This window comes from Astyanax mexicanus, chromosome 18, assembly GCF_023375975.1.
Source record: "Astyanax mexicanus isolate ESR-SI-001 chromosome 18, AstMex3_surface, whole genome shotgun sequence".
Lineage (NCBI taxonomy): Eukaryota > Metazoa > Chordata > Actinopteri > Characiformes > Acestrorhamphidae > Astyanax > Astyanax mexicanus.
Window position 1 is genome coordinate 13,845,721 of NC_064425.1, and position 24,189 is coordinate 13,869,909.

Sequence of the window (24,189 nt, forward strand, 5' to 3'; positions counted from 1 at the left end):
TAATAGTAATGTGTTGAAATATTTATTGAAAAAAAAAGAAAGAAACAAAAGAAACAAACCCCACATATAGTTTTTATTACATCATACAAAGATATTTTCCAAAACGTTAGAGTATTCGTATCTCTTTCTGACTGGCTAAAGTGAGAGGCAGTTGGAAGGCTGGTATAAGACTACAGACATGAACTGAAGCGGGGAGCGGAGATATTTAAAATAATACAACTTAGAGAAAAAGAAAAACAGGGAGGTGACGGCACACCAATTAAATTAAATACCCAGTGTCACAACTTTACGGAACGGCCAAAGCAGTGCAACAAGAGAAAAAGAGCAGGAGGGCAAAGAAGGTGTTAAGACACAAGAACACATATCGGGCCTTCTCAAATCAAAACCTCAAACACAGTCAGCTATTTAAGGGCGTTTTCACTCTGGTTGGTTTGTACTCTTGGTGCATTTTGTTTTTAGCAGGTGTCAAATCAGTAGTCACACTCTGGTTCGGTGTATTGAGTATTGAGTATTGAGACCCGCTAAACAAACTTGGAGCAGTTCTTTTTGTGGTAAGAATGCGATCTGGTCTTGATCCTGTCAAATAAACCATTTTAACTGTAGCTAAGCGGCTGTTCAGGTGCAGTTTAATCTGATGTATTAGTCAGATACTTAACTACCACATCTATGACCAAACGCTGTCTCTGCTGCTGCTCCATGCTAAACCGTTTACACACTATACGCCGTGTGTGCAGCGTTCACTGCTCGCAGCCACACAACTCTGTTTAATATGCAGCATATCTTATAAAAAACACTAGGTTTAAAAGCGCAGCAGTGACTTTTCCAGGTTCAGTGTTAAAGCAGCAAATATAAACACTGCTCTAAAACACAGGACCTTATTTACTTTTTGCTACCGCACCAGACAGTTCCGACCAATCAGAGGAGACCACAAGCTCACATGGTTTATTAGTGCACATTTTGGTGCATTTAGGTTTTAGATGCCTGTGTGAAAACAAACCAAACCGAGGGGAAAAAGCTCCAAGTAAACAAATTCATCCACACCAGAGAAACCAACTACAGGTGTAAAAACGCCCTCAGACAAGAGAATATTAGTACAAGTAGAAAAAAGGATGCTCTCTTTCTCTCCTCACACACACACACTCAAACTTACTCTCTCACACACAAAATACACACTTCACACACACACACACACACACACACACACACAAAAACTCATGGTACCCACCTCATGTTAATGGCATCATCTAACGGCACTGCTCATCTACCTCTCATCTAACTACTACCTGTCCGTCTGCTCTGATCATCAGTAAACTTCGAATAAATGCAGTGGTTCTCAAACTGTGGAACGTGGAGCACTGGTGAAACCCAAAACATCTCAGGGTGGTAAGCCAGATTACCTATACTGTTTTGATCTGTTATTTTTTTTATTATCACTTTAGATTTGTTTGTGTTCAGTGTGTAGACCCACACTTCTTCACAGTTCTTTACTCTTATAACGTTACAGGCCCTACAACCAAAGAACCAAGTGAAACTCAAAATTCACAATTCCCAATAGTTTCTGCATTAGGATTAATACATTAGCCTAATAATTAATTAATTAATAATTCCCTCTGTCTCAAAACTCAACAGTAGGTACAATAATCACAATAATCCATAATCTTCAAATTGCAAAAGTGAGCAAAGCACACACATTACTTGACTACAGTAGGTGGTACGTACTTCAAATTACATTTGATCAATGGTGGTCCATGGTCTAAGAAGTTTGAGAACCACTTGAGGACTAATGAATCTTCTAGAGCAGAGGGTTCTCAAATGTTCCACCAAAGACCAAACTAATACTCTCTACTCAACTTCTACCAAGTAACACATGTAGCTACCACACACACGCAATAATTTAATTTATACACAGTAAACTAGACCTGTAATCCACACATATATATGCACATGCAGTCTTATCTTTTACTGTCTTTAAATGTTTTACATTTACTCTTCTGTTGTGTGGAGTTTTCCCGCTCTTTTGCAGTCTGTAAGTTAGTACTATGGTTAGTAGTTTGATTGATTATTGTTTCTTGTTAATACAGTATTTTAAAATACTAAGAAACTCAGATTTAGGATTTAAACAGAGGAAAATAAACTTCAAGAGAGCCAATCAGTGAACTACAGTGTTTACTACCTTATTTATCTATTAACTGTAGTGCAGAAACTGTAGTGAACTGTTGGTGACTGTTGGTTGATAGAGCAGATCTTGTGGAGTTCCACAGGGTTTTACTGTAGAACCAATGAAACTGATGTTAATAATTATAATAAACTGTAGCTCTGAGAGTGAAGGACTAAAGTGTAGCTTATATACAGGTTCTAACAGGTAAAACACTAAACACTAACGTTAGAAAAAAATTACAGGTACAGGAAACTTTATACATTTCAGTCCTGAATATTTTAATGTAAGCTGAATGTTTTTCTGAGGTCATCTAGTTAGTGTACCAGCTTGAGATTGAGATGCTTTGAGTACCACCAGTGTCACCTGTACCACAGTTTCCAATGACGTCTGTGCATCTGTCTGAATGCTTTATTAGCTTGCTTTGCTTTGTGGAGGAACTGAGGTAACCATGGTTCTGTAGTTAAGTAAAGACTGCGACTTCCTGTGCCTGGGTCAAGCTTATATGTGTTTCAGGGCCCGATGATGGGCTGTGCTGACTAGACGTCAAGACAGTGGCGGTCTACAAGGCTATCTGGTCTAGATTGCTTTAGCAGGGGGGGGGGGCTAGCACTTCTCTGCACAAGCCCCTCTCAGTCTCTCTCTCCCTCTCTCTCTTTTTCTCAGTCTGGACATGATTCTCTATCTAGTTGGAGAACATGTTGTCTTGGAAGCTCTAAAATCATAGAAGCATCATAATTTGTATATATATCTGAATAATCCACCACAGACACTTCACCCTCCCCCCTCTTCCCATCCGTAGGGAATTCTCAATCGGATGAACCTAAAAAACAGACTGCAGAGCTTAAAAAACAAAATGAGAGAGAGAATTAAAAACAAACAAAAACAGAAGCTGAAAAAAAAATCAAAGCTGCTGCTGCTACTCCTCAAGCATTAAAGGTTTACTGTGAGGGAATGTGAACTCTGACCCTAAACCCTTTGGAAGGCACGGATATCTCTCCACACCCGTGTGCTGATGACTGCGTGGACGTGGAATCGGAAGCGGAAAACAGTAGAGTCGAAAAAGAGTCAACAGACACACCGGTGGAAATTTAACAGCACTTTTACAAAGAGTGTGAACTCAGGCTGCCAACGTTGGTCTGGGGAAAACACTCTCCCTAAAAAAACCCAGTCCAAACCCACAGCCTCCTGCAGCCACACCAACAACACTTCATCTAAACTTAAAAATAAATTATAACAATAATAAATCCATATATCCAAGGAGAGTGTTTTCTAGCAGAGCAGAGCTTGGTGTTGGTGTGTTGGTTGTTGATGCTGTAGGTACTCTTATTAATATCTTCTATTAGCGTATCAGAAATGTCTCCTTTTTTTTTTGGAAAAAAAAGGCGACTACAAAAACCAAAAACAGTCAAGACGCTTTTCAGTCATGGACTTGAAATCGGAGAAAAAAACGTATGAACAAAACACCGACAGATTGTTTATCGTGTATCGTATGTGTGTACGCATAAATCAAAGGAAACTGTTGTAATTCCCCTAACAAATCTTTCAAATATTTCATCAATATCGTCTCTTTCCCATAGCTAGATCTGCATGTTGTTACATGACCTGCATATATTAACAGTTATTAAACAGTTTAAAGCCCATGGTTTACAAGTAATCAGGTTTTTTTTTGTTGCTTTGTGTATGTTTGTTACTGATATTTAAAACAAAGCTACTCCTTAGGACACATTTTTAAAAACTACTGATAAAAATAAGGAGGAGGGGGAGAAAAAAAAAGAGAGACAAGAGACAGAGAAACGCACAAACCGGACAAATTACGCAATATCCACGGAAAGTTAAGCGACGAGTGACGAGAGTGAGAGCTTAGCGAGTTTAGTTCGGTTTAGTTTAGTTCAGTTTGAGAAGAGCGCAAATGTGTGTGTTTGTGTTTTTCATGTTTTTAATGAAATGTAAGTCCACAGTTGGGCATCTTCTTGCAGGCCAATAGAACTCTCTCTCTAATATTATTATTATTTTTATTAGTCCAGAGTCCAGAGAAGGCCACTGCTGGGGCGAGGGAGATGATGAGTCTGGGGTAACAGTCTGGAGAAAGCTCGGTTCAGTCCAGGAGCTGTGGTGGTGGTGGTGGAGTCTGAGGATCTGTAGAAGTAGTAGTAGAGCTCTTGACCTAGAGTTGTCCACATACTGAGGAATGAGTTCTGCAAGAGGAGGTGTGAGAAACAGAAGAGGAAATAAAAATGTCACACATTGCTGCTGCTGCTGCTCGAGGGTCCGGAAAGTCACGGCACAGTGTCAGTATCAGTATCAACTCCCATGGGTGTGGAGGCGTGGCCTTGAGCGACGCATCCTGGGATGGGTTGTCTCAGAATTGTGCTAAATTGTGGAGAGGCCGGTACGTACGTACGAACGTATGTATGAATAGAAAGGAAGAAAAAGAAACATCCAGGTCAGTGAGCCTCTCTGCAGTTCTCCCTCTGTCCACTGGGGTGCGCACAAAGCTAACGATTCACTTCATAGGCTTCTTTATAGGCTGTAACTGCTGCCCCCTAAAGTGACTCTGTCTTCACCACCTTCAGGAATCCTCCTGGAATCTCCTCACTCCACAGCAGAAAAAGAGAAGAGGGTTACAAAAAAGCACCGTATTGTTTGGCTTTTCATTTTAGGGTTAAAGATTAGAGAGAGCTGAGGGATCGGAATAGAGAGGGACGAGGGCAAGGCGTTGGATGAGGGCATTGGGAAAGGTGTGGGGCTGGGCGAGGGCATTGGAAGAGAAGGATGAGTGAAGGATGAAGAACTGCTGGAGAGCAGGAATGAGCACAGGCCAGGCTGCTGCACACGGAGACACACCTCAGCCAGTTCCTACAGAGAGTAAAAAAAAAGAAAATGTATTTTTATATGTGTATACAAACAAACTCATAACCTGATCTGGACCAGAGAAACCTACAGAACTACAGGTGTAAAAAAAAAGCCTTAGTTAACAATTAACAATTCAGGACACAGCCGACGGTTTACACGAATGCATATCCTAACAGCAAGTAAAAACAGCTCTGGAAAAAAAAGAGACCTCTTAAAACTAATGAGTTTCTTTGATTTTACCAAATTGAAAACCTCTGAAATATAATCAAGAGGAATATGGATGATCACAAGCCATCAAACCAAGCTGAACTGCTTGAATTTTTGCACCAGGAGTGGCATAAAGTTATCCAAAAGCAATGTGTAAGACTTGTGGAGGAGAACATGTCAAGATGCATGAAAACTGTGATTAAAAACCAGGGTTATTCCACCAAATATTGAACTCTGAACTCCGTAGTTTATAAAATAAAACAACAAATGTTCATTTCACTCAAAAATATAACAATAAATAGCAAAATCAGAGAAACTGATTCAGAAACTGAAGTGGTCTCTTCATTGTTTTCCCAGCGCTGTATCTCTCTCTCTCTTGAGTTTTGAATAGGAATCTGATAAAGGGCTCACCCTCTCCCTCCTCTCCCCAGCCTTCAGCCGCACCAGCCAGTTCATAATGCTTCTTCCTCAGCTCACCCAGACGCTCCCTCTCCTTCTGCAGCCACGTCTCCAGCTCCAGCACCCTCACCTGTACAGCACGCCAGCAAAAGTTACACACACACACAAACACACAAACAGAAACACACACACACTCCTTCTGCAGCAGCGTCTCCAGCACCCTCACCGATCGAGCACTCACTCACTTTTTTTTCTTGGAAATTAGACTCTGTATGGTGGGGGTTGTGTTGGGTGAAATGTACATAGTGCATTGTCCATTTGTATCTAAATAAAAACTGAATTTACATCACCAGCAGTGTTAGAGTTTTAAGTAACTGTGAAAATTTTATTTCTAACCATTACATTCTCCTCAAAGCTTATTACCTGAGAGTCCATCTCCTGCCTCTTAATCTGCGTAAGGGTCATGCTGGAGAAATCCATGGTGTCTGAAATATCAAAACAGCAGGAGAATAAAGTAAACAGCTGTATCTTACTAAAGAAAAGACAGTCAACACTCAGCAGAATTCTTCACCTCGGAAACGATTGAGACCTGTGAGCTACATAAACAGCACATGACAGCTCGATAGCTGAGGTCAGATAAGAACATGGAGAGCATGTGCTCAGCAGATTCTGCTGTTTTGTACACAAAGCTAAGGTGCTTGTTAGATATTGTCTACTACAAATAATAAAAAGCTTTGCCTTTTAATTGTCTCTTATATTTAAATATCAGTACTAAAAATCAAATGATCTGTTAAGGTATGCAAAAGTAGCATCAACTTACAACATACCGTACCAAAAGTTACAATTTGGACACAACTCTCCTCATTTAGTGCGTTTTCTTTGCTTTTTATATATAAAAAAAATACATTGTAAATTTAATATTGAAGACTATATTACAGCTATAACAGGAACACATGCATAATTATTTAGCAAACAAAAAGTGTTAAACAAACCAGAATATGTTTTCTACTTTAGAATCTTCTAAGTAGCACATTTAGCTTTGAGGACAGATCTGCACACTCTTGGTATTTTAATCTGTGTCATCACTCACTCAAAGGGGGATTATCAGGGGATTGTAGAGGACAAACTTTTTTACTATGTAATTCTATATGTCCATAATTGTTTTTATGTCTTTAATATTAATCTACAACTGTAGAAAATAAATAAATTATATAAATAAAGAAAGAAAAACACAATGAGAAAAGCTATGTCCAATATTTGATTATTATTATTATTCCAAAATTTGATACAGGTTTTAAAAACAACATAGGGCACTAATGTCCCACAGAGTCACACACCCTTTAACATCCTGCGTGCAGTTATTTCAAAATCACTTTACATAATAGAAGAAATTGGCTTACAAAAGCACTGGATAGGTCATGGCATTTGATTGCATAATGCCTTTGCCTCCAGAACCACACTGCTTCCTGTTTCTGAACAGCAGGGAGGAGAGGGTGTGTTTGTGTGTGTGTGATTGAGACAGAGAAACATTTATACACTCACCGGTCTCTTCGATCTGAGATTTCCCAGACTTGGTTGAAGCTACAACTCCTGCAGTCGCTTGAGTGACTCCTCTAGAGGCCTGCTGCAGGCGAGCGAGGTTCCCACTGTCCTTGTCTGCCTTTACCTGCGTGAGACGGGTAGAAACAAAAATGTTAAAATATTACATTAGATTTGAATTTTCTTTTTAAAGATCATAAATCAGTCGTGTTCGATTTCTATAAGGAACAGTGAGGAAAATAAGTATATAATAAGCTGCGGATCTTGCAAGTTCTCCCACCTACATTTTTATCCTAAGTTCACTTTAACTGTGAGAAATTGCATAAAATATGTATTTGATCACCAACCAGCAAGAACTCAGCCTCTCACAGATCTGTAAGTGTTTCTTTAAGAAGCTATTCCTCCTATTCTACACTCATAATCTGTATTAACTGCACCTGTTTGAACTGGTTACCTGTATAAAACATGACCATGATATCAAAATAGAGCTTTTTGTATCAACTCCACCCTCTGTGTTCAGAGAAAGAGGAAGAATGAGTACAACCCCAAGTACACTGTAAAGCATTGGGGTGGAAACATCATACACGATGTATTACAGGGTGAAATACAGGAAACATCTGACCTATTTAATTACAAAGGATTCTGTACCAAATATTAAAATATTTTTTTCTATTGTATCAAATACTTATTTTATGCAATAAAATGCCATTTTTTCTATTGAAAAACTATACAGTGTTAAATTCTGTCTCTGACAGTTAAAGTGAACCTATGATAAAATATACAGATCCCTACATTCTTTGTAGATGGGAAAACTCAAACACTCATTTTCCCCACAGTATATAAAGTTAAAGGAATACATGTACCTTGGACGCAGCTACAAGCTGGGCTGTGCTGGCAGCGATTTCATGTGAACAAACCATCAGCTCTTCAAACTTGCCCTTGCCCTGCACCACCAGATCAGCTGCATCACTAAAGTAGAATATAAATACACACACAAGCTTGGCACAAGGGTGGCAAAAGGGGAAAAAACAACATTTGTGTTGGTCAAACAAACGCAACTTACACCATCATTGTGGCCCCCCAGCCTACAGCCTTTGAGGCCGAGATGAGACCTTCAGTCCAGCGGGAATTCTTGGCGTAGAACTCTTTTATAGTTGCTGCTCCCTGAACATCAGAAACAAGGTTTGAAAGGGTTTTAGAGTTTATTAAACATTATACCACAGTTAGTTTTGACCCAACTTGAGTGCTGTTATCAGGTGATAATGCACTGTAACCGAAACATTACAGCTACAAACAGCCATCTAAATCAATTACAATGAGTTAATTAAATCTTTTGGCTTCTAAAGCATTTATTTCTATCTAAAACTGGAGGATGAAGCAGATGACATGGCTCCCCAAACCATCACTGAGTGTGGAAACTTCACACTAGAGCTCAAGCAGCTTACCCTGCCACCCTCCACAATGTCTTTTTGAAGGTCTTTGGACGAGAGCACCAGCACTTTAATGGCCTGCATGAGCTCTGTGCAGGAGGCCAGAATCCTGTAGGGGGTAACAAAGAGCACACAGTTATTTTCCCATTGCTCCACATACTCAAAAACGTCCCCTCACGTCTAGGGCCCTATTTTAGCTTTATCTATAGACGAGCTGTTAACCGTGCACTGTGCAGCTTGATTAAGAGCGTGTCAGTGTGTCTTTGCCGAAACTTGCAAAATGCATGTATTTATTCTCTTAATTAATCATAGGTGTGTTTTGGGTGAACGTGAAATAGACTGTAAGCGGGATGTAATATGGCAATGAGCCACTAGTTCCTACACAGAAGGGCAGGGAGTCCTGCTTTAATCTGAAAAGGCACTTACTTAATCTGGATTTAGGTCAACATTTAAACCACCAGCAAATGGCTGGAGGAATCCCTTGTTCAAGGACAGAGTTGAGATGGAGAAGCACTTCAAATGAAAAGACATTTGTACAAACAATTAAAATGTGGTGTTACCTTTCGTTCACTTCCATTTTAATGCCAGTATCCACTGCTCGAGACTTGTTCAGCATTTCCTGGTGGGAAAGTTTTAAAATACTGTTTTAAACTGAATTAAATTTTGCCATCATATACACAAGTACTTCTAAAATAATACTTCTCACTACTGCTTAAGTCGTTTAACCCACAGCAATACTAATACTACACAGAACACTTAAACCATAAACAGGTGTGGGAACAATTAAGGGTTGAATTAAGGCAGTTATGTATTTTTACAGATGTTATGATCTGTCCGTGACAAAAAGCTCTCTTGTTTACCTCTATCCTGGCGGCAGCAGACTCCACAGCTGCCGAGGTGGCCGCCATCTCCTGCTCCACCAGATCTCCCAGCTCTCCCTGCTGCAGCTCCAAACCTCGAGGACGCAGCTTCTGCTCTCACAAACGATAGAAAAGGAACAGAGAGAGAGAAGGACTGTAAATATATAATCTACAGTTGTGACTCTACTGATTCCAGAGGAGTCAGGACAGATATAGAACATGTCCACAGAGCTCGTCTGATCCTGACTTAAGGTGAAATGTTGAAGGTATGGATTTCTGCAGCTTCTCACCTCTGCAGTGGCCAGAACTCCCTCCAGCGCCGTCTTCAGACCACTGCTCTCCACCGTCCCCAGAGAACCCTGATCCTTCAGCCCACCCAGCAGAACCAGAGCCTCAGAACCACACGCCTTTACACTAGAGGTCAGTGCTGCACACACATGCACGCACAAAAAAAAGGGAAAGTAAGAGTCAGTATAAAGGTTCTCACAGTCAACATTTAACTATTAATAAAGTTAGACTAATTACAATAGAAAATATGCTCATAGATCAATATAATATTGTAGTATATTTATTGTAGTGTTTTAGTTCTATGTAGCTCCTTTGTTGTACATCTACACTGTTCTGTTTGTTCTATGTTGCATTTTGTTGGGTCCGGAGGAATGTTTGCACTGTGTATCTGTACTCAGAAAAAAGAATGAAACAAACAAAAAAAAGAGACATCAAGAAAAAGCAAAAAGATAAAAAGGAAGAAATGAAACAGCAAAAAAGTAAAAAAGGATACATAAAGAAAGAAGAAAAAAAAACAATTACAAACGAAAGAGGGGGAAAAAATAGAAAATAAGCTAGACAAAAAAACAAACAAAAACAATTGTAGATAATAATTAGTTAAATAATGAAACAAAAAGAAAAAAAAAAGACACCAAGAAAAGGCAAAAAGATGAAAAGGAAGAGCAAAAAAAATGAAAAAAATGGAACAACAAAAATGGAAAACAAACTAGAACTGAAAAAAAGGAAAACAGACAATAAAAATACAGAGAAAGAAAAAAAAAACAAAAAGAGGTAGGAGATAAAGGGGAAAGGAAGAAGAGAGCAAGTCAGACAGGCCATCTGTCAGCTGATGGAGACACACCCCCAGACTTCTCCTTCATCTGTGTTTATTTACACACACTGCTGTCACTCTTCACCAGCCAGAGCTTCCACCAGCCTCAACTCCTCATTCAGAGCATATTTGCTGTGTGTGTGTGTGTGTGTGTGTCACACAGGGCCCATCTGATTACAAACTGTAAATTGTTCTCGAGTTATCCAATTAACAACCCAGTCTCACGGTCACAGGAGCCTGTGATGCTTTGCACACACTGCAGCAGGGATTTTGGCCCACTCCTCCACACAGATCTTCTCCTGATCTTTCAGGTTTCGGGGATGTTTTCACTGGGCAACACTGAGTTTCAGCTCCTCCAAAGATGTTCTATTGGGTTTAGGCCACCCAGGACCTTGAAATGCTTGTTATGGAGCCACTGCTTAGTTGCCCTGTCTGTGTGTTTCGGGTCATTATCATGCTGGAAGACCCAGCCATGACCCATCTTCAATACTCTACTCTCACTGAGGAAAGAAGATTGCTGGCCGAAATCTTGCGATAAATGAACCCATCCATCCTCCAGTCGTTCTGTCTCCTTTGCAGAAAGGCCAAACCCCCACAGTATGATGTTTCCACCCACATGCTTTACAGATGAGACTGTGGTCTTGGGGTTGTACTCATCCTTCTTCTCCTCTTAAAACACCAAGGACCCATCTAATCACAGACTGTAAATGGTTCTTGAGTTATCCAATTAACAACGGAGTCACGCCGTGACAGGAGCTTGTGATGCTGGTGGAGCTCTGCCAGGTATCCACATACAGTAAGTTACTCACCTGCCGCTTTTCCTTTCTATTAAACAGTGAATAAAAAAGGTACACACTCGTCTCTGGCACTCACCATCAGCCTGATCCACTGGCACCATGTGGGCAGTGGCGCTACCCTGTACAATGGTATCACCCACCAGGTGGGCAAACTGAGCCACGGCCCGCACCAGCTCCGACACATCTATCACAAAACACACAGGAAGACACAAGGTCAACAAAAATAAACACAAAACACAGTGCTCAAAAGTAGGGTCTCGGTGAAATGTCTCGGTACTACTTAGTACCGTCTAAAAAATCTATATTTAATATATTTTTATATATATGTTCATTTTATTCAAATCGACACACCGTCACTGTCCTGAAGTCTTTCAGTTGCTCTCTCTATCTCTCCGCTCCTCTCTCACACTGACTCTCAATCACGATCTCTCACCCTCTCTCTCTCTTATTCGCTCTGTCTCCCACCTGCTCTCTCACTCTCACTCGCTCTCTCTCACCTGATATTACTTCCTCTCGCTTACTCGCTCTCACTCGCTCGCTCGCTCCCTCTCTCTCTCCACACTACATTATTATTACTGTCCCCTCCCAGTAACACAGAGAAATACCAGCATTTAAATAAATGAATCATGATTATAATTAATTTTTAAGTTTTTATTATGACATACTCCTTTAATTGGAGGTAAACTGCTGTTCAGGTGCAGTTTAACCTGGTGTATTAGCTAGATAATGAACTACCATAGCTATAAACAAACACTGCTTCTGCTCCATACTAAACTGTTTACATACTGAACACTGTGTGTTTAAAAGCACAGCAGTGAATTTTAAGCATTCAGTGTAAAAGCAGCTTCACACAAATATACCCGCTGGTCTGGAACACAGAACCTTTTTTCTATATTTACTTTCCTGCTCCCGTGCCAGAAAGCTCTGACCAATCAGAGGAGTCAGTGTTCTTGCGTGGTTTGTCGGGTTGCATTTTGCAGCGTTTAGGTTTACGCATGTGTGAAACCAAAATAAACCAAGGGGGAAAACAAACTCATCAACTGATTCAGATCAGATAAATCTACATTACTACAGGTGTGAAAACTCTCTCAGACGCAGTGTATGAGTACAGTAGTGAACAGAACTCACCTGTGTTGTTGGACACAAAGCCATCCCCGGCTGATTGTAGTCTGTCCACACTCTCTACAGCAGCCTGGCATCTGGAAATAAGGTAATCTAGAGGGGAAAAATGACGAGTTCAGAGAACACAAAGAAAGAAATGGGTAAAAGGGATTCAGTCCAACAGCCCATCTGTTACCATTCATACACTGCCTCTACACAAGCCCAGCCTGAATACACTGATGTCACATACTCATATTTTGTTCAGCTGAAAGGAAGCAGAGATAATAAAAAGAAGAACAACAGCAATCACTATTGGATAACTAAGGGATACAATAATCCAATTATAAGTCATGTCTTTTGAAGATTACACTAACATTAACTATATATTTGGTTGATATAACCTATATCTGGTAGAAATGTCATGGAATATGAGATCAGTGTGATTTTGTTCTGAATCTGAAATGAATTGTAGTAGGCTGTAGAAGGATATTTATGGCTTAATTTTCTGCGATGTGACTATTGCGTATGTACACTCAGCAATTGCGATATATTATTGTACAGAGTTGGGTGTAACTCTTGTATTTGTATAATGATCTGATGTTTGGTGGTGTGTAGTGGTGTGTGGTGGGCTCTGACCGGCTGAGCTGGTGCAGCTGATGTGTGTAGGATCCTCAAGTTGAGCCAGACAGTCCTGGACAATCTTCTCGCCCTCCTCTACAGCCGCTCGCAGTGTCGTCCATCTCAAGGCCTCTAGTTCGCTCTCCAAAGCCTGTTCTCTGCTCTCCTGAACACACACAGGCAGAAAATTTTCTAACTCCAAATAAATGCTAGCTCCACATTTTCCTCCAAGGTTATTAAACAAACAAACAAAATAACGAGAACTGAAAGTATAAAATATTTGAATTGAAATAAAACTGAAATAAAAATATATTAAAAAAGTAAAAACAATGTAACAAACTAACTGAAATTGTATTGATTGTTTCTAAAACTATTTATTTCTATTGGGTTTTTAAGTTTGTTTATGTGTTTCACAGATTGAGCTTCTGATGTGATGTGTGTTCTAATATATCGCCTATTTTAAGCAGCAGCATTACATGCATTCTGTACCTAAAGCTGTTCTTCTGTGGAATGGTACAGTTTTCGTTGGACAGTTGTTTGTTCAAAAGTAATGGAATTATTATTTTTTTATAGTTTTTTTATTGAGTTTTTTATACTTTTTCTAACACTTTTTTAAATCCTGCACCTCAGACATACCCCAAAGTCTGAAAAAAAAATAATACTAAAACTAATGTAAACTAAAATAAAACTAAGCATTAAAATAAAAACAATAAAAACTGACAAAACAACTCTAAAAACTAATGAAAACTACCTGATTTGGAACGAAAAGTCAAAACGAAATAAAATTAAACCATTATGAAACATTCAAAACTATTAAACACACACACCTTCTCATTCAGCTGGTTCTGCAGAGTTTCTGCAGCCTTCACGCCGCTCTCCCTCTCACTGGTTAAGCTGCTCTGCAGGCGCTCCAGCTCCTCCCCCAGACCTGCCAGCTCAGTATCCTTCTGAGCTACCCTCTCCACAAGCCCTGCCTTCTCCATCTCCAGAGCAGCTACCTGAGTACTGAGCTCCTCACCTGACTAGAGAGAGACAGACAGACAGAAAGAGAAAGAGAGACGGAGACAGGGAGAAAAAGAGAGAGGGAGAGAGACAGGATGAGCTGGAGGTTCACAGCGTGAAGGAAAAGCAGCAGCTATTGTTCAGCACCTCCAGGAATTCCTTCAAGACGCTGAGAAAACTATTCCAGGTGACTCTCCCTCATGGAGACATTGAGATTAAAATACCAAAAGTGTACAAATCTGTCCTAAATGTGGTATTTACACCTGGTTCACACTATACGACTGATCAGCTACACGGTATTACCAATTCTACAGTTTTTTAGCATTGGAAATCGCAGACTCTCTTGGCTGCTCTCTAAAAACATGTTGATCATGAGAACATGCCAGAACTAAACATGAATGAGTAACGAACGTGCCTGTAAATAGCACCATCAGTCATAAATAATACTGTTGGTTTGTCATTAAACCGGTAAGCTAACTTGCTTACAAAATTTAAAAACTGCAAAATGAAAACAAAACTATATGTATTATCCTTGGCATTTTTAAGACTTTTGATAGATTTGATTGATTTAAAAAAAAAAAAAAGGTGCAGAGTGCTCTAGCGGTCTAAAGCGCTGCCACTATAATTGGAAAAAAAATCTGGTTCTAATCCCACTCATGCAGCTTGCCATCAGCAGCAAAGTGTAGCCTAGGAGCTCAGATCTCCTTAATCCAGCCCTGAACACAGAAGGGGTAAATCATGAGGGTTCTGAACAGAAAAGGGTAAGAAGGTCCCACCTTTTGGGAGGAGGCCATGCTGGCTTTCAGGGTCTCTAGTTCTGTCCTGCTGGCCGTTAAGTCAGCCTGCAGGGCTTGGAGCTGCTCTGTTTGGATTTTTTCCTACACACACACGCACACACACACAAAAGGAGGAGGGTGTTGTCAGACACTCATGCATACAGGGAAACTACAAGCAGGTAAAGGGAGAGGATGTGCTTGCTGAGTAAATTGGAGAGTATGTATGTGTGTGTGTGCGTATCACACCTGCTGGCTGGCGTTCTCCTGTGCTGCCTTCACTTTCTCCAGCATCTCCCTCTTCACTGTCTCCACCTCATCCTGAGCTGCACGAACCACAGTCATCTGCCGAGTCACTTCTGCATTCTGCAACACACACACACACACACACACACACACACACACACACACACACACACACACACACACACACACACACACACACACACACACACACACACACACACACACACACACACACACACACACACACACACACACACACACACACACACACACACACACACACACACACACACACACACACACACACACACACACACACACACACACACACACACACACACACACACACACACACACACACACACACACACACACACACACACACACACACACACACACACACACACACACACACACACACACACACACACACACTTTTTGGTGGGCTGACCTAGATCTTCTCCAAGGTACAGAAATGACTCTGGATGTAAGTCAGTACTTCAGTGTTTGCCCGTGATTAGGGAGGGAGGCAGGAAGGATGATGATGCTGAGCCACTAGGAGTAATTTTCCACGAACTAATGTGCTTCAAAATTTTGACACAAACTAACTGCTTCCCAAACTATTATTAATTAAACACTGATTGCTTTTAAAAAGGATGTAATAATATGGCACACTATGATGCTTTTACATTAGCAATATATAAGCAAAATATAATAGACAACAGCAACAGATTGTCTAAAAAAACGGTTAACGTGACAGGCCTAGACGTACACTGTAAATATTTTAAACTGTTAAGAGTTAATAAACAGATTCAATTGTCTGTGTGTAAACATATACTAGGGAGCAAAGTTTTAGTACAGTTTAATACCAGGTTCACACTACACAACTCTTTAAATGGTCAGTCGTTGTGCTGATTGCACTACAGGACTTGTTGTGAACTATGGGAAATCACAGACTCGTCCGTCTGCTCTCCAAAAACTTGTTTATCTCGCGAACACACCAGAACTAAACGCACACAAGAACTAGCGATGTCAATCCAGAGAATTTCTAGAGAGGAGAATACAAACTTGAAGTGAGTCCAGAATGAGTGGGTTCATATGAAGCAACTGATTAAAATCATCTTTTATAAATATCTGATCAATTTCATACAAAAATATGTACTTATGTCCTCAACACAGAACTATATTAAGAGTTTCAGTACATCAAACATCATGTTTAAGGCTTTAAACTCCAGTTCTAAACATTTTAAACTCTGTGTTCTGCCTGTATCTCCAGTATAAGATCACCAAACAATCAACTCACAGTAGCAGTAATGCAGCGTCCTTACTGACTAAAATCTGTTTACTGTAGAATAATAGAAATATACAGGCACACTTTCTCTGCTTTTTTTTTTAACACATTATTCTACTTTCTAAAATAAAAGAAATGATCCCATCGGCTGTAGGTAGTTACTGATTTTAGACTCTCAGTCGGCGAGTGGATCAGATATTGAACATGCTGAATATTTGCTGGGCGTCTGCGACTCGTTCCAACCGCTCAGCGACGGCTCGGCGAAAGTCTTTCAGTAGTTCACACCACATGACCGATCAAATGCAGAGAGATCACCAGTTTCCCTCAGAACAGATTTTAAGCTGGCAAACAACAAAAAATTGTGCAGTATGAACCTGAAATAAGAGAAAAGCTGCTGCGGCTGCTTACCTTCCTCAGCAGGTCAGCATGGCTCTGGACCAGCTCAGTGTACTTCTCCTTTAGCTTAGTGTAGCGCTGCTCATTAGCCTGGGCCTTTTCTACACACACAGAGACACATAAATACACACATTTATTATCTTCTAATTTTTTACTTTTAGTATATTCTATTCATTTCTTCTGCAAATTCTGCAGATTTCACGTCCAGCATTACACAATTACACAAATACAACATCTTACTTTCCTCGGCTCTTTACAACAGGGCATATTTAGGCATCTCTCTTCCATTCAGAGCAAAAAATTAAATAAAACAAACATTTACACAAACAATAATTCTACTTTTGAATTACTGTATGTTTACTGTATGAAATATGTATTTTACACGAATATATCAGGTTTCGCTCCAATCAGATATTTGCAAACTTTTAAAATATGCTATAAAAGGTGAATTTAGCTTTTGAACCCCTTATGATCTACTTTATCTTTTTTAGTTAAATATAAGCCATTGCATTTTTAAAGACCCTTAATCATTTTTTTCATTAAAAGCTTAAATGTGTTCCTCTAAAGTAATAAAACATACCCGACCTGCAAAACATTTTATAAACCTTTCCTAACCTTAAACAAAAAACAGTCATTTGCTTACTTACTTAATAATCTTGGTGTTATTTGTAGCTACTTCATTTTTTAGCCCTCTTTTTTAATTTGGGTTTGTTATATTTTATTGTTCTAATTATTTCTCTCTTTATTTTGTTGCTTTACATTTTAGCCTGTCCAAATACCCTTTTATTCTGAATTATTTTATTTCTTCTTAGTTAAATCTTATACTGATTGTTTCCCTAATGCCTAGTGCTGTTTCATTTTGTTATTGCTTTGTATATGAAGTTGCTTGTTTTAGCTTAACCTAAACAAATAGTTGATTTTAATTTAGAAAAGTTGTAAATGCTCGGCTGCTTTAAAAATGAGGGTGAATGTACGACTGGGTGATAATAAAGGCTGATTGATTGATTGATAGTGAACAGAAATGACAGGTTGCTAAAGGCCAGCAGAACACCACAGTGTTAGCATTGGACAAATTTAGCACTTCCTTTCTCACCTACACACAGCGAGCTAGCAAATATAACAGTTCTAAACAATTAACTTGAGACCAGATTTTAGCCTGTGTGAGGAAATGTGTGATTTAATAATTTATTCATAATTTAACATCTGCAATAGTCTGATAGTCTGAGAAGTACATAAATGTACAATGTGGAAAATACATATTTGATATGCTGCATATTTTCTTCACCTTTTTTAACTGTGAGAAACAGAATCTAAAAAAAAATCCAGAAAACCATTCTCATGATTTTTAAATAATTAATTTGTGTTTTATTGCATGAAATAAGTATGAACTTAATACTTGATACAGAAGCCTTTGTTTGCAGTTACACAGGTCAGACGTTTCCTGAACTTCTTGACCAAGTTTGCACACACTTCCTCCATGCAGATCTTCTCTTCTTTATAGTTTAAGCTCCTGCAAAGATTTTTTTATTGCGTTCAGGTCTAGAGACTGGCTAGGCCACTTCAGGACCTTAAATGATTCTTATTAAACCACTACTTAGTTACCTTGGCTGTTTATTTCAGGTCATTGTCATGCTGGAAGACCCAGTCATGGCCCATCTTCAATGCTCTTACTAAGAAAAGGAGGTTGTTGTTGGCCACAATCTTATGATACATGACCCCATCCATCCTCCCTTCAATATGGTGAACCTCTACTTACTTTCTATCTCTGTTAAACTGCGCTGCTCCTTTTCTGTGTCCTCCTTGACTCTGCGCAAGTCGTCCAGTTCCGCCTTCAAAAACTCGCATTCGCCAAGAGCCTGCTGCTTCAGGTGAGTCTGCTCAGCTAGCTCCGCCTCCAGCTCGCTGACACGCCCCCGCAGTGCCTGACATAGACGGCCACTCTGAGACAGTCAGGAGAGACAAACGATGAGTAACAGGTCTGAAGAAGCTTCATCCCACACAGTGTATAACATTGAATAAAACAAATAAAAACACAATACGATGATCTGCTAATCCTTTTTAACCTATATTCTATTGATTAACTACAAAGACAAGATATTTAAGATATTTAAACTGTTGGACTATTTGTTCACGCAATTGTTTACAGTCTCCTAGGGATCCAATCATGACCCTCACCTCTTTCCAATAAATCTGCTCACCTGTGGAATATTCTAAACTTGTGTTTTTAGAGCGTTCCTTAATTTTCCCAGTCTTTTGTTGCCTCTGTCCAAAACTTCTTTACAACATGTTGCAGCATACAATTCAAATTGAGTGAATATTTACAAAAAACAATAAAGTTTATCAGTTTATATTTAAATATCTTGTCTTTGTAGTGAATTTAATTGACTAAATGGTGAAATAGAATTGCAAAACTTCATATTCAGTTTGTATTTATGTTTTACACAACGTCCCAACTTCACTGGAACTGGTGTTGTACGACAGATCTTCCTGACTTTAACTGCACCCATTCATCTTTCATACACATCACTCTCTCCTCCACATTTATTTCTCTCATTCTCTTGTTCTCTCACCTCCAGTCTGAAAGATTCCAACTCTTCTTTCAGGGCTTGGAGCTCTGCGGTCAGCTGCTCTATTAGCCGGTCTCTGAGGGAACACAAAGATAAAGACAGTCCTCAGCGCTGAGGAAAGAAAACGTTCAGCTCGTCTGAATACAAAACTTTGCCCACGCTTGAAATAGTTTTGAGAGAAAGAGTGATATTGATTGTACAGACGGAGGCGGTTTCCCGAGGCGCAGCCTGGTGCCGGGTTAAATCAGGGATTTCCCAACACATTCAGCCCACACACTCACTCACTCACAGCCATGCCAAGAAAACCATGCTTTCATAACAGTGTGCTACCTATGTAGTGAAGCTCCAGTTATAAATGGTGTTTTCCTAAATTAGCTTTATTATTAGAAAGATTTTACTCTGTTAGGGATGGTCATATAGGGAATACTTACCACAAATACAGGCTCACTATTTAAAAATACTCCTTGCCTCTTATATCATGACTTTAATCGAATAAAAATCTGAAAAGTGTGACGAGCAAAAGTTTTCAGCCCCCTTCACTCTGAAACCCCTAAATAAAGTCCAGTGCACCTAATGTTCTAAAGAAGTAACTTAATTAGGTCATATAGTCCAGCTGTGCGTAATTTAGTCTCAGTATATATATACAGCTGTTCTCTGAAGGTCTTAGTTGTTTATTAGAGAACACTAGTGAACAAACAGCATCATGAAGAACAAGAAACACACCAGACAGCTCAGACTCCTAAATCTGACTCCTAATATCTGCAGCTGATTCCTGATTCCTGCATCTGACTCCTGCATCTGACCCCTGACTCCTGCATCTGACTACTGACCCCTAGATCTGACTCCTGATTCTTGCATCTCACTTTTGAATCTGGCTCCTGAAATCTTACTCTTACTAAATTTTCCCAACTCCTGAATCTCATTTCTGACTCCTGAATCTCATTCCCGACTCCTGAATCTCATTCCCGACTCCTGAATCTCATTCCCGACTCCTGAATCTCATTCCCGACTCCTGAATCTCATTCCCGACTCCTGAATCTCATTCCCGACTCCTGAATCTCATTCCCGACTCCTGAATCTCATTCCCGACTCCTGAATCTCATTCCCGACTCCTGAATCTCATTCCCGACTCCTGAATCTCATTCCCGACATCTGAATATGACCCCTGAAGGCTGAATTTCTAACACAGTCCAGTAGTGTAGGGTCTTACTTGTCGTCCTTGCGCATGCCGTTCTGACTGTTGAAGTTGAAGGGGTCTGTTGCAGCCGAGGTGCCGAAGAGATCATCAAACCTGCTCTCCACCGCAGTCTACATCACAAACAAATCAAAAACCAGAACTGTTAAGATAAGATAAGATAAGACTTTATTGATCCCCCAATAGAGTACAACTCCACCTGCACTCTTCTCAATGCAGTTTGCTTATTATGCTATATACAGGGCTCATACAACTTTTTAACCATTGCATTTCCATGAATTTCAGATGACAAGGCACAATTTCAGGACCGTACCATCTTAAGTGCAGACATGGACAACAAAACTAAATATCCATGCCAAAATCTATTATAGTTGGCCTATAGCTTACCTAAAATTGATTTAAAAAATCTTCATGATTTGATAAAAAACAAAAACATCTCTGTAATGCTGACACACACATGATCTTCTATAATAAAATGTGTGTAAAATCCTTAGAGCTCCATTGTGTAGAGCTAAATTACTTTACACTGAGCTGATATTCCATACACTAATAAGCATTTCTGATCTTTAACCTACAGACAGTGATCATGGTTTCATCAAACAACAGGACATATAATCTTTAGTTTGAAACTTTATACACAGTTAGAAACCACTTGAGCAAATTTATTGCTGTGTTCCAAAGCCTAGGCTGCATTTCTTGGCCGCTACGTTATAGAAGACCGTTGCAAAGTGAAGGATTTTTTTTTATACACAGCCAAAAAGTGCAGCCAAGAAGTGCAGCCAACGTTCTGATTGATTTGGAACCCAGGCTTTGGGACGCAGCTTTTTTTATGTGAGAAAAGATTGTTCTTGATTCTGGACTACCCCTACATTAACACCAGTATTGTAGCTCCAGAGAACCTAAAGGAACATCCTCAGGCATCAAACATCAATGCTTTCACTGCTGGTGTCTTTTCAACTGAATATATTATTTATATTATATGGATGTATAAAGACTTTAACATTAACCCTCAAAACTGAATTATCTCCAGTCATGGAAAAAAATGTAAGAACGCAGTTTTTTTCTGTAATGCACAGAAAAGAAAACTCTAATATTCTACTTTAAAATCTGAAAATAAATCCAATTAACTAAAAAAAAAAAAAAAAAAAAATTATATATATATATATATATATATATATATATATATATATATATATATATATATATATATATATATATATATATATATATATATATATATATATTCCCATTGCAGTGTAAGCATGTGTGTAATAGTTTATATTTCATATTGACCCTTTGAACCCTTGAACCTCCCAAACAATAAAAAAATGGTTAAATTTTAAATCACATTAAATTAGTAAAAAGTAGCCGTTACTTTGCCTCAATGGCTCTAATACTACTGTTTTTCCAGTGCAGCTCTGAGGGAGTTTTTTCTCTGTTGATCTCTGGAGGATTACAATTGAATGTTCAGTGTTTTATCTGATTTTCTGTCCTGATACCATACATAAATTTAATATAGAAATATAGTATATATAAATTGTATAGAAAATGTACAGAAAGTGCACGCACGCACACACACAGTCCTCAGGGAAATCAATAACATCAGTTCCAGCCTGGACCTGTGAAATGCTGGCTCAGATCCAGAACAAAAGAGTGCGTGTGTGTTGGTGTGTGTTAGATACCGCCAGGGGTGGGATGTCTGTATCTACGAGGTCATCTGTCTCCACCACATGCTCGCTCTCGGGGGATGATGCCTCTGCTGGAATCACCACCACAGGACTGATGTGCTCCGACAGAGCCGACGCCCGCAGGAAGTTTGGGGGGTTCTAAAGGAAGAGGAGCAAAAGAATGAGAACCAGAGAGAAAAAAAGTGATAAAGGCCAATGTCAGGTTCACACTACATGACTTTTTAAGTGGACACGTCTTTTAGTAGTTTATACCACACAACTCCCTACAATTTCCTTTCAAGCTGATTTTTTGTCAGCGATCAATGGAAAACTGGCGACTGAAAAACTGGGCTAAAATCGTGTTGTGTGAACCTGAAATAACAGATTCAATTTCTCCACAGGTACAATCATGACTAAAAATCAGGGCTGCAGGATTGTGTCAGGACTACACTTCTTTACAGAAAAGGGGTTTCAGTGATGAGCTTACCTCTGGAAGCTGTGGGATCTGAATTAGTCTTTTAAAATACTGCAGGTTACTGGAACGGTAGAATAAACTTTTCAGCCTTAAACAAGAGAGAAAGAGATGTGGTGTTAAAAAACAGAGAAAGCAGTCACGGCTTATGTACAGTGTCAGCTCAGAAACAGTTCCCACTAGTATCACTCATTATTAGGGCTGAGTATCGAAATTCCATAACAAAAAGATACCAACCAAAATGTCTTAGTACAACAGAGTACAGAAATGTCTAAAATAATTCTAAAATAATTTCTGATACTTTGTCTCTCCCTCTCTCAAGCCGTCTCGCTTTCTTCCACTGTCTTCCACGGTCTCTCTCTCTCATGCTCTCTCTCTCGTTGTCTCTACCTTTCTCTCCGCCTCTCTCTCACACCGTCTCCTGCTCTCTCACACTCCCTTCCTCATGCTGTTTCCCCCTCTCTCTTGCGCTCTTTCTCTCTCGCACACTCATGCTGTCTCTTGTGCTGTCTCTCTCTTTCTCCTGAGAAATTACCACACTCCTAAACCACACGACTACACTATTATTACTGCCCCTCACAATAACACAGGAAAATACCAGCATTACAAAAACAAACAAACATGATTTTAATTATTAAAGTACTTGACACCACTTATATTAATATCATTTAATTTGGACAATCTAATGTTGATATTTCTATAAAAAGATTCATAGTGTAAGCAGTTAAAGTAATGCTCACAAACAACATGCTTTTTGTTTTATTCAAACAAAATCCAGAAAGATGGAGTCTCTCATGGTGACAGTATGAAAATGAAATTACTTGTGTTGGCTTTAGAATAAATACGTTGTGTGAGAACAATTATCACTTTTTCTATCTTTCGATTACAATAATAAAAAAAAAAAGTTATAAAAAAAAAACTAATATTTTTAAAATAATACCCAGTCCGACCCAAACATAAGATATGTTGAGTCATAACACATCTGTATCTGGGTATTCAATAGGGCAGTGCACAGACACAAAGCCAGAGACTGGCAGGTTCAAGAACGCTATAAAGACTGAAGCAATATACTCACTTTTTAAACTGCTCCTGGAAGCGGTCTCGATGTCCCTGCAGTGTGTCTGCTGGAAGACCTGGAGAGAGAAAAGAGAGAGAGTGAGTGATAAGGAGAGAGAAAAGAGAGAGAGAGGGATAAGGAGAAAGAAAGACTGCAGAGAGATGTGAGAAATGTGTGTATATTTACTCCCTTCTGGAGAGTACATCTTTTTAAAAAAAAGAGGGGAATGTTCCTAAATACTTCCTAAACTTCCTAATTACAGTGGGAGAAAATAAGTATGTGATGAGCTGCTGATTTTGCAAGTTTTCCTACTTACAGAGAATGGAAAGATCTGTAATTGTTATCAGAGGTTCACTTAAACTGTGAGAGAAAGAATCGTAAAAAACATCCAGTAATCACAATGTACAAACCAACCAGAGCCAACTAAATAGTGCTAGTGTGTAAACACCAAGAAACATATAT

At 39.3% G+C, this 24,189-nt stretch overlaps 1 protein-coding gene across 2 annotated transcripts in view; it reads right to left on the bottom strand.

Moving 5' to 3' along the window:
• The window catches only part of hip1 (huntingtin interacting protein 1), a 63,246-nt gene continuing 39,057 nt past the window's right edge, over positions 1 to 24,189 (bottom strand). For both annotated transcript variants that reach the window (XM_022670243.2, XM_049466890.1), the window contains exons 9-31: positions 23,746 to 23,803; positions 22,686 to 22,761; positions 22,214 to 22,357; positions 20,547 to 20,644; positions 19,340 to 19,412; positions 18,526 to 18,709; positions 16,782 to 16,870; positions 15,086 to 15,202; positions 14,840 to 14,941; positions 13,889 to 14,083; positions 13,080 to 13,227; positions 12,471 to 12,557; positions 11,419 to 11,526; positions 9,737 to 9,873; positions 9,447 to 9,557; positions 9,147 to 9,205; positions 8,602 to 8,695; positions 8,220 to 8,320; positions 8,020 to 8,125; positions 7,160 to 7,283; positions 6,041 to 6,102; positions 5,630 to 5,747; positions 1 to 5,014 (exon numbers count right to left, since the gene is read on the bottom strand). In XM_022670243.2, coding sequence (XP_022525964.1) covers positions 5,004 to 5,014; positions 5,630 to 5,747; positions 6,041 to 6,102; positions 7,160 to 7,283; positions 8,020 to 8,125; positions 8,220 to 8,320; positions 8,602 to 8,695; positions 9,147 to 9,205; positions 9,447 to 9,557; positions 9,737 to 9,873; positions 11,419 to 11,526; positions 12,471 to 12,557; positions 13,080 to 13,227; positions 13,889 to 14,083; positions 14,840 to 14,941; positions 15,086 to 15,202; positions 16,782 to 16,870; positions 18,526 to 18,709; positions 19,340 to 19,412; positions 20,547 to 20,644; positions 22,214 to 22,357; positions 22,686 to 22,761; positions 23,746 to 23,803 — 2,402 coding nt within the window. In that variant the 3' untranslated portion in view covers positions 1 to 5,003. The remainder of the gene's footprint in view (positions 5,015 to 5,629; positions 5,748 to 6,040; positions 6,103 to 7,159; positions 7,284 to 8,019; positions 8,126 to 8,219; positions 8,321 to 8,601; positions 8,696 to 9,146; positions 9,206 to 9,446; positions 9,558 to 9,736; positions 9,874 to 11,418; positions 11,527 to 12,470; positions 12,558 to 13,079; positions 13,228 to 13,888; positions 14,084 to 14,839; positions 14,942 to 15,085; positions 15,203 to 16,781; positions 16,871 to 18,525; positions 18,710 to 19,339; positions 19,413 to 20,546; positions 20,645 to 22,213; positions 22,358 to 22,685; positions 22,762 to 23,745; positions 23,804 to 24,189) is intronic.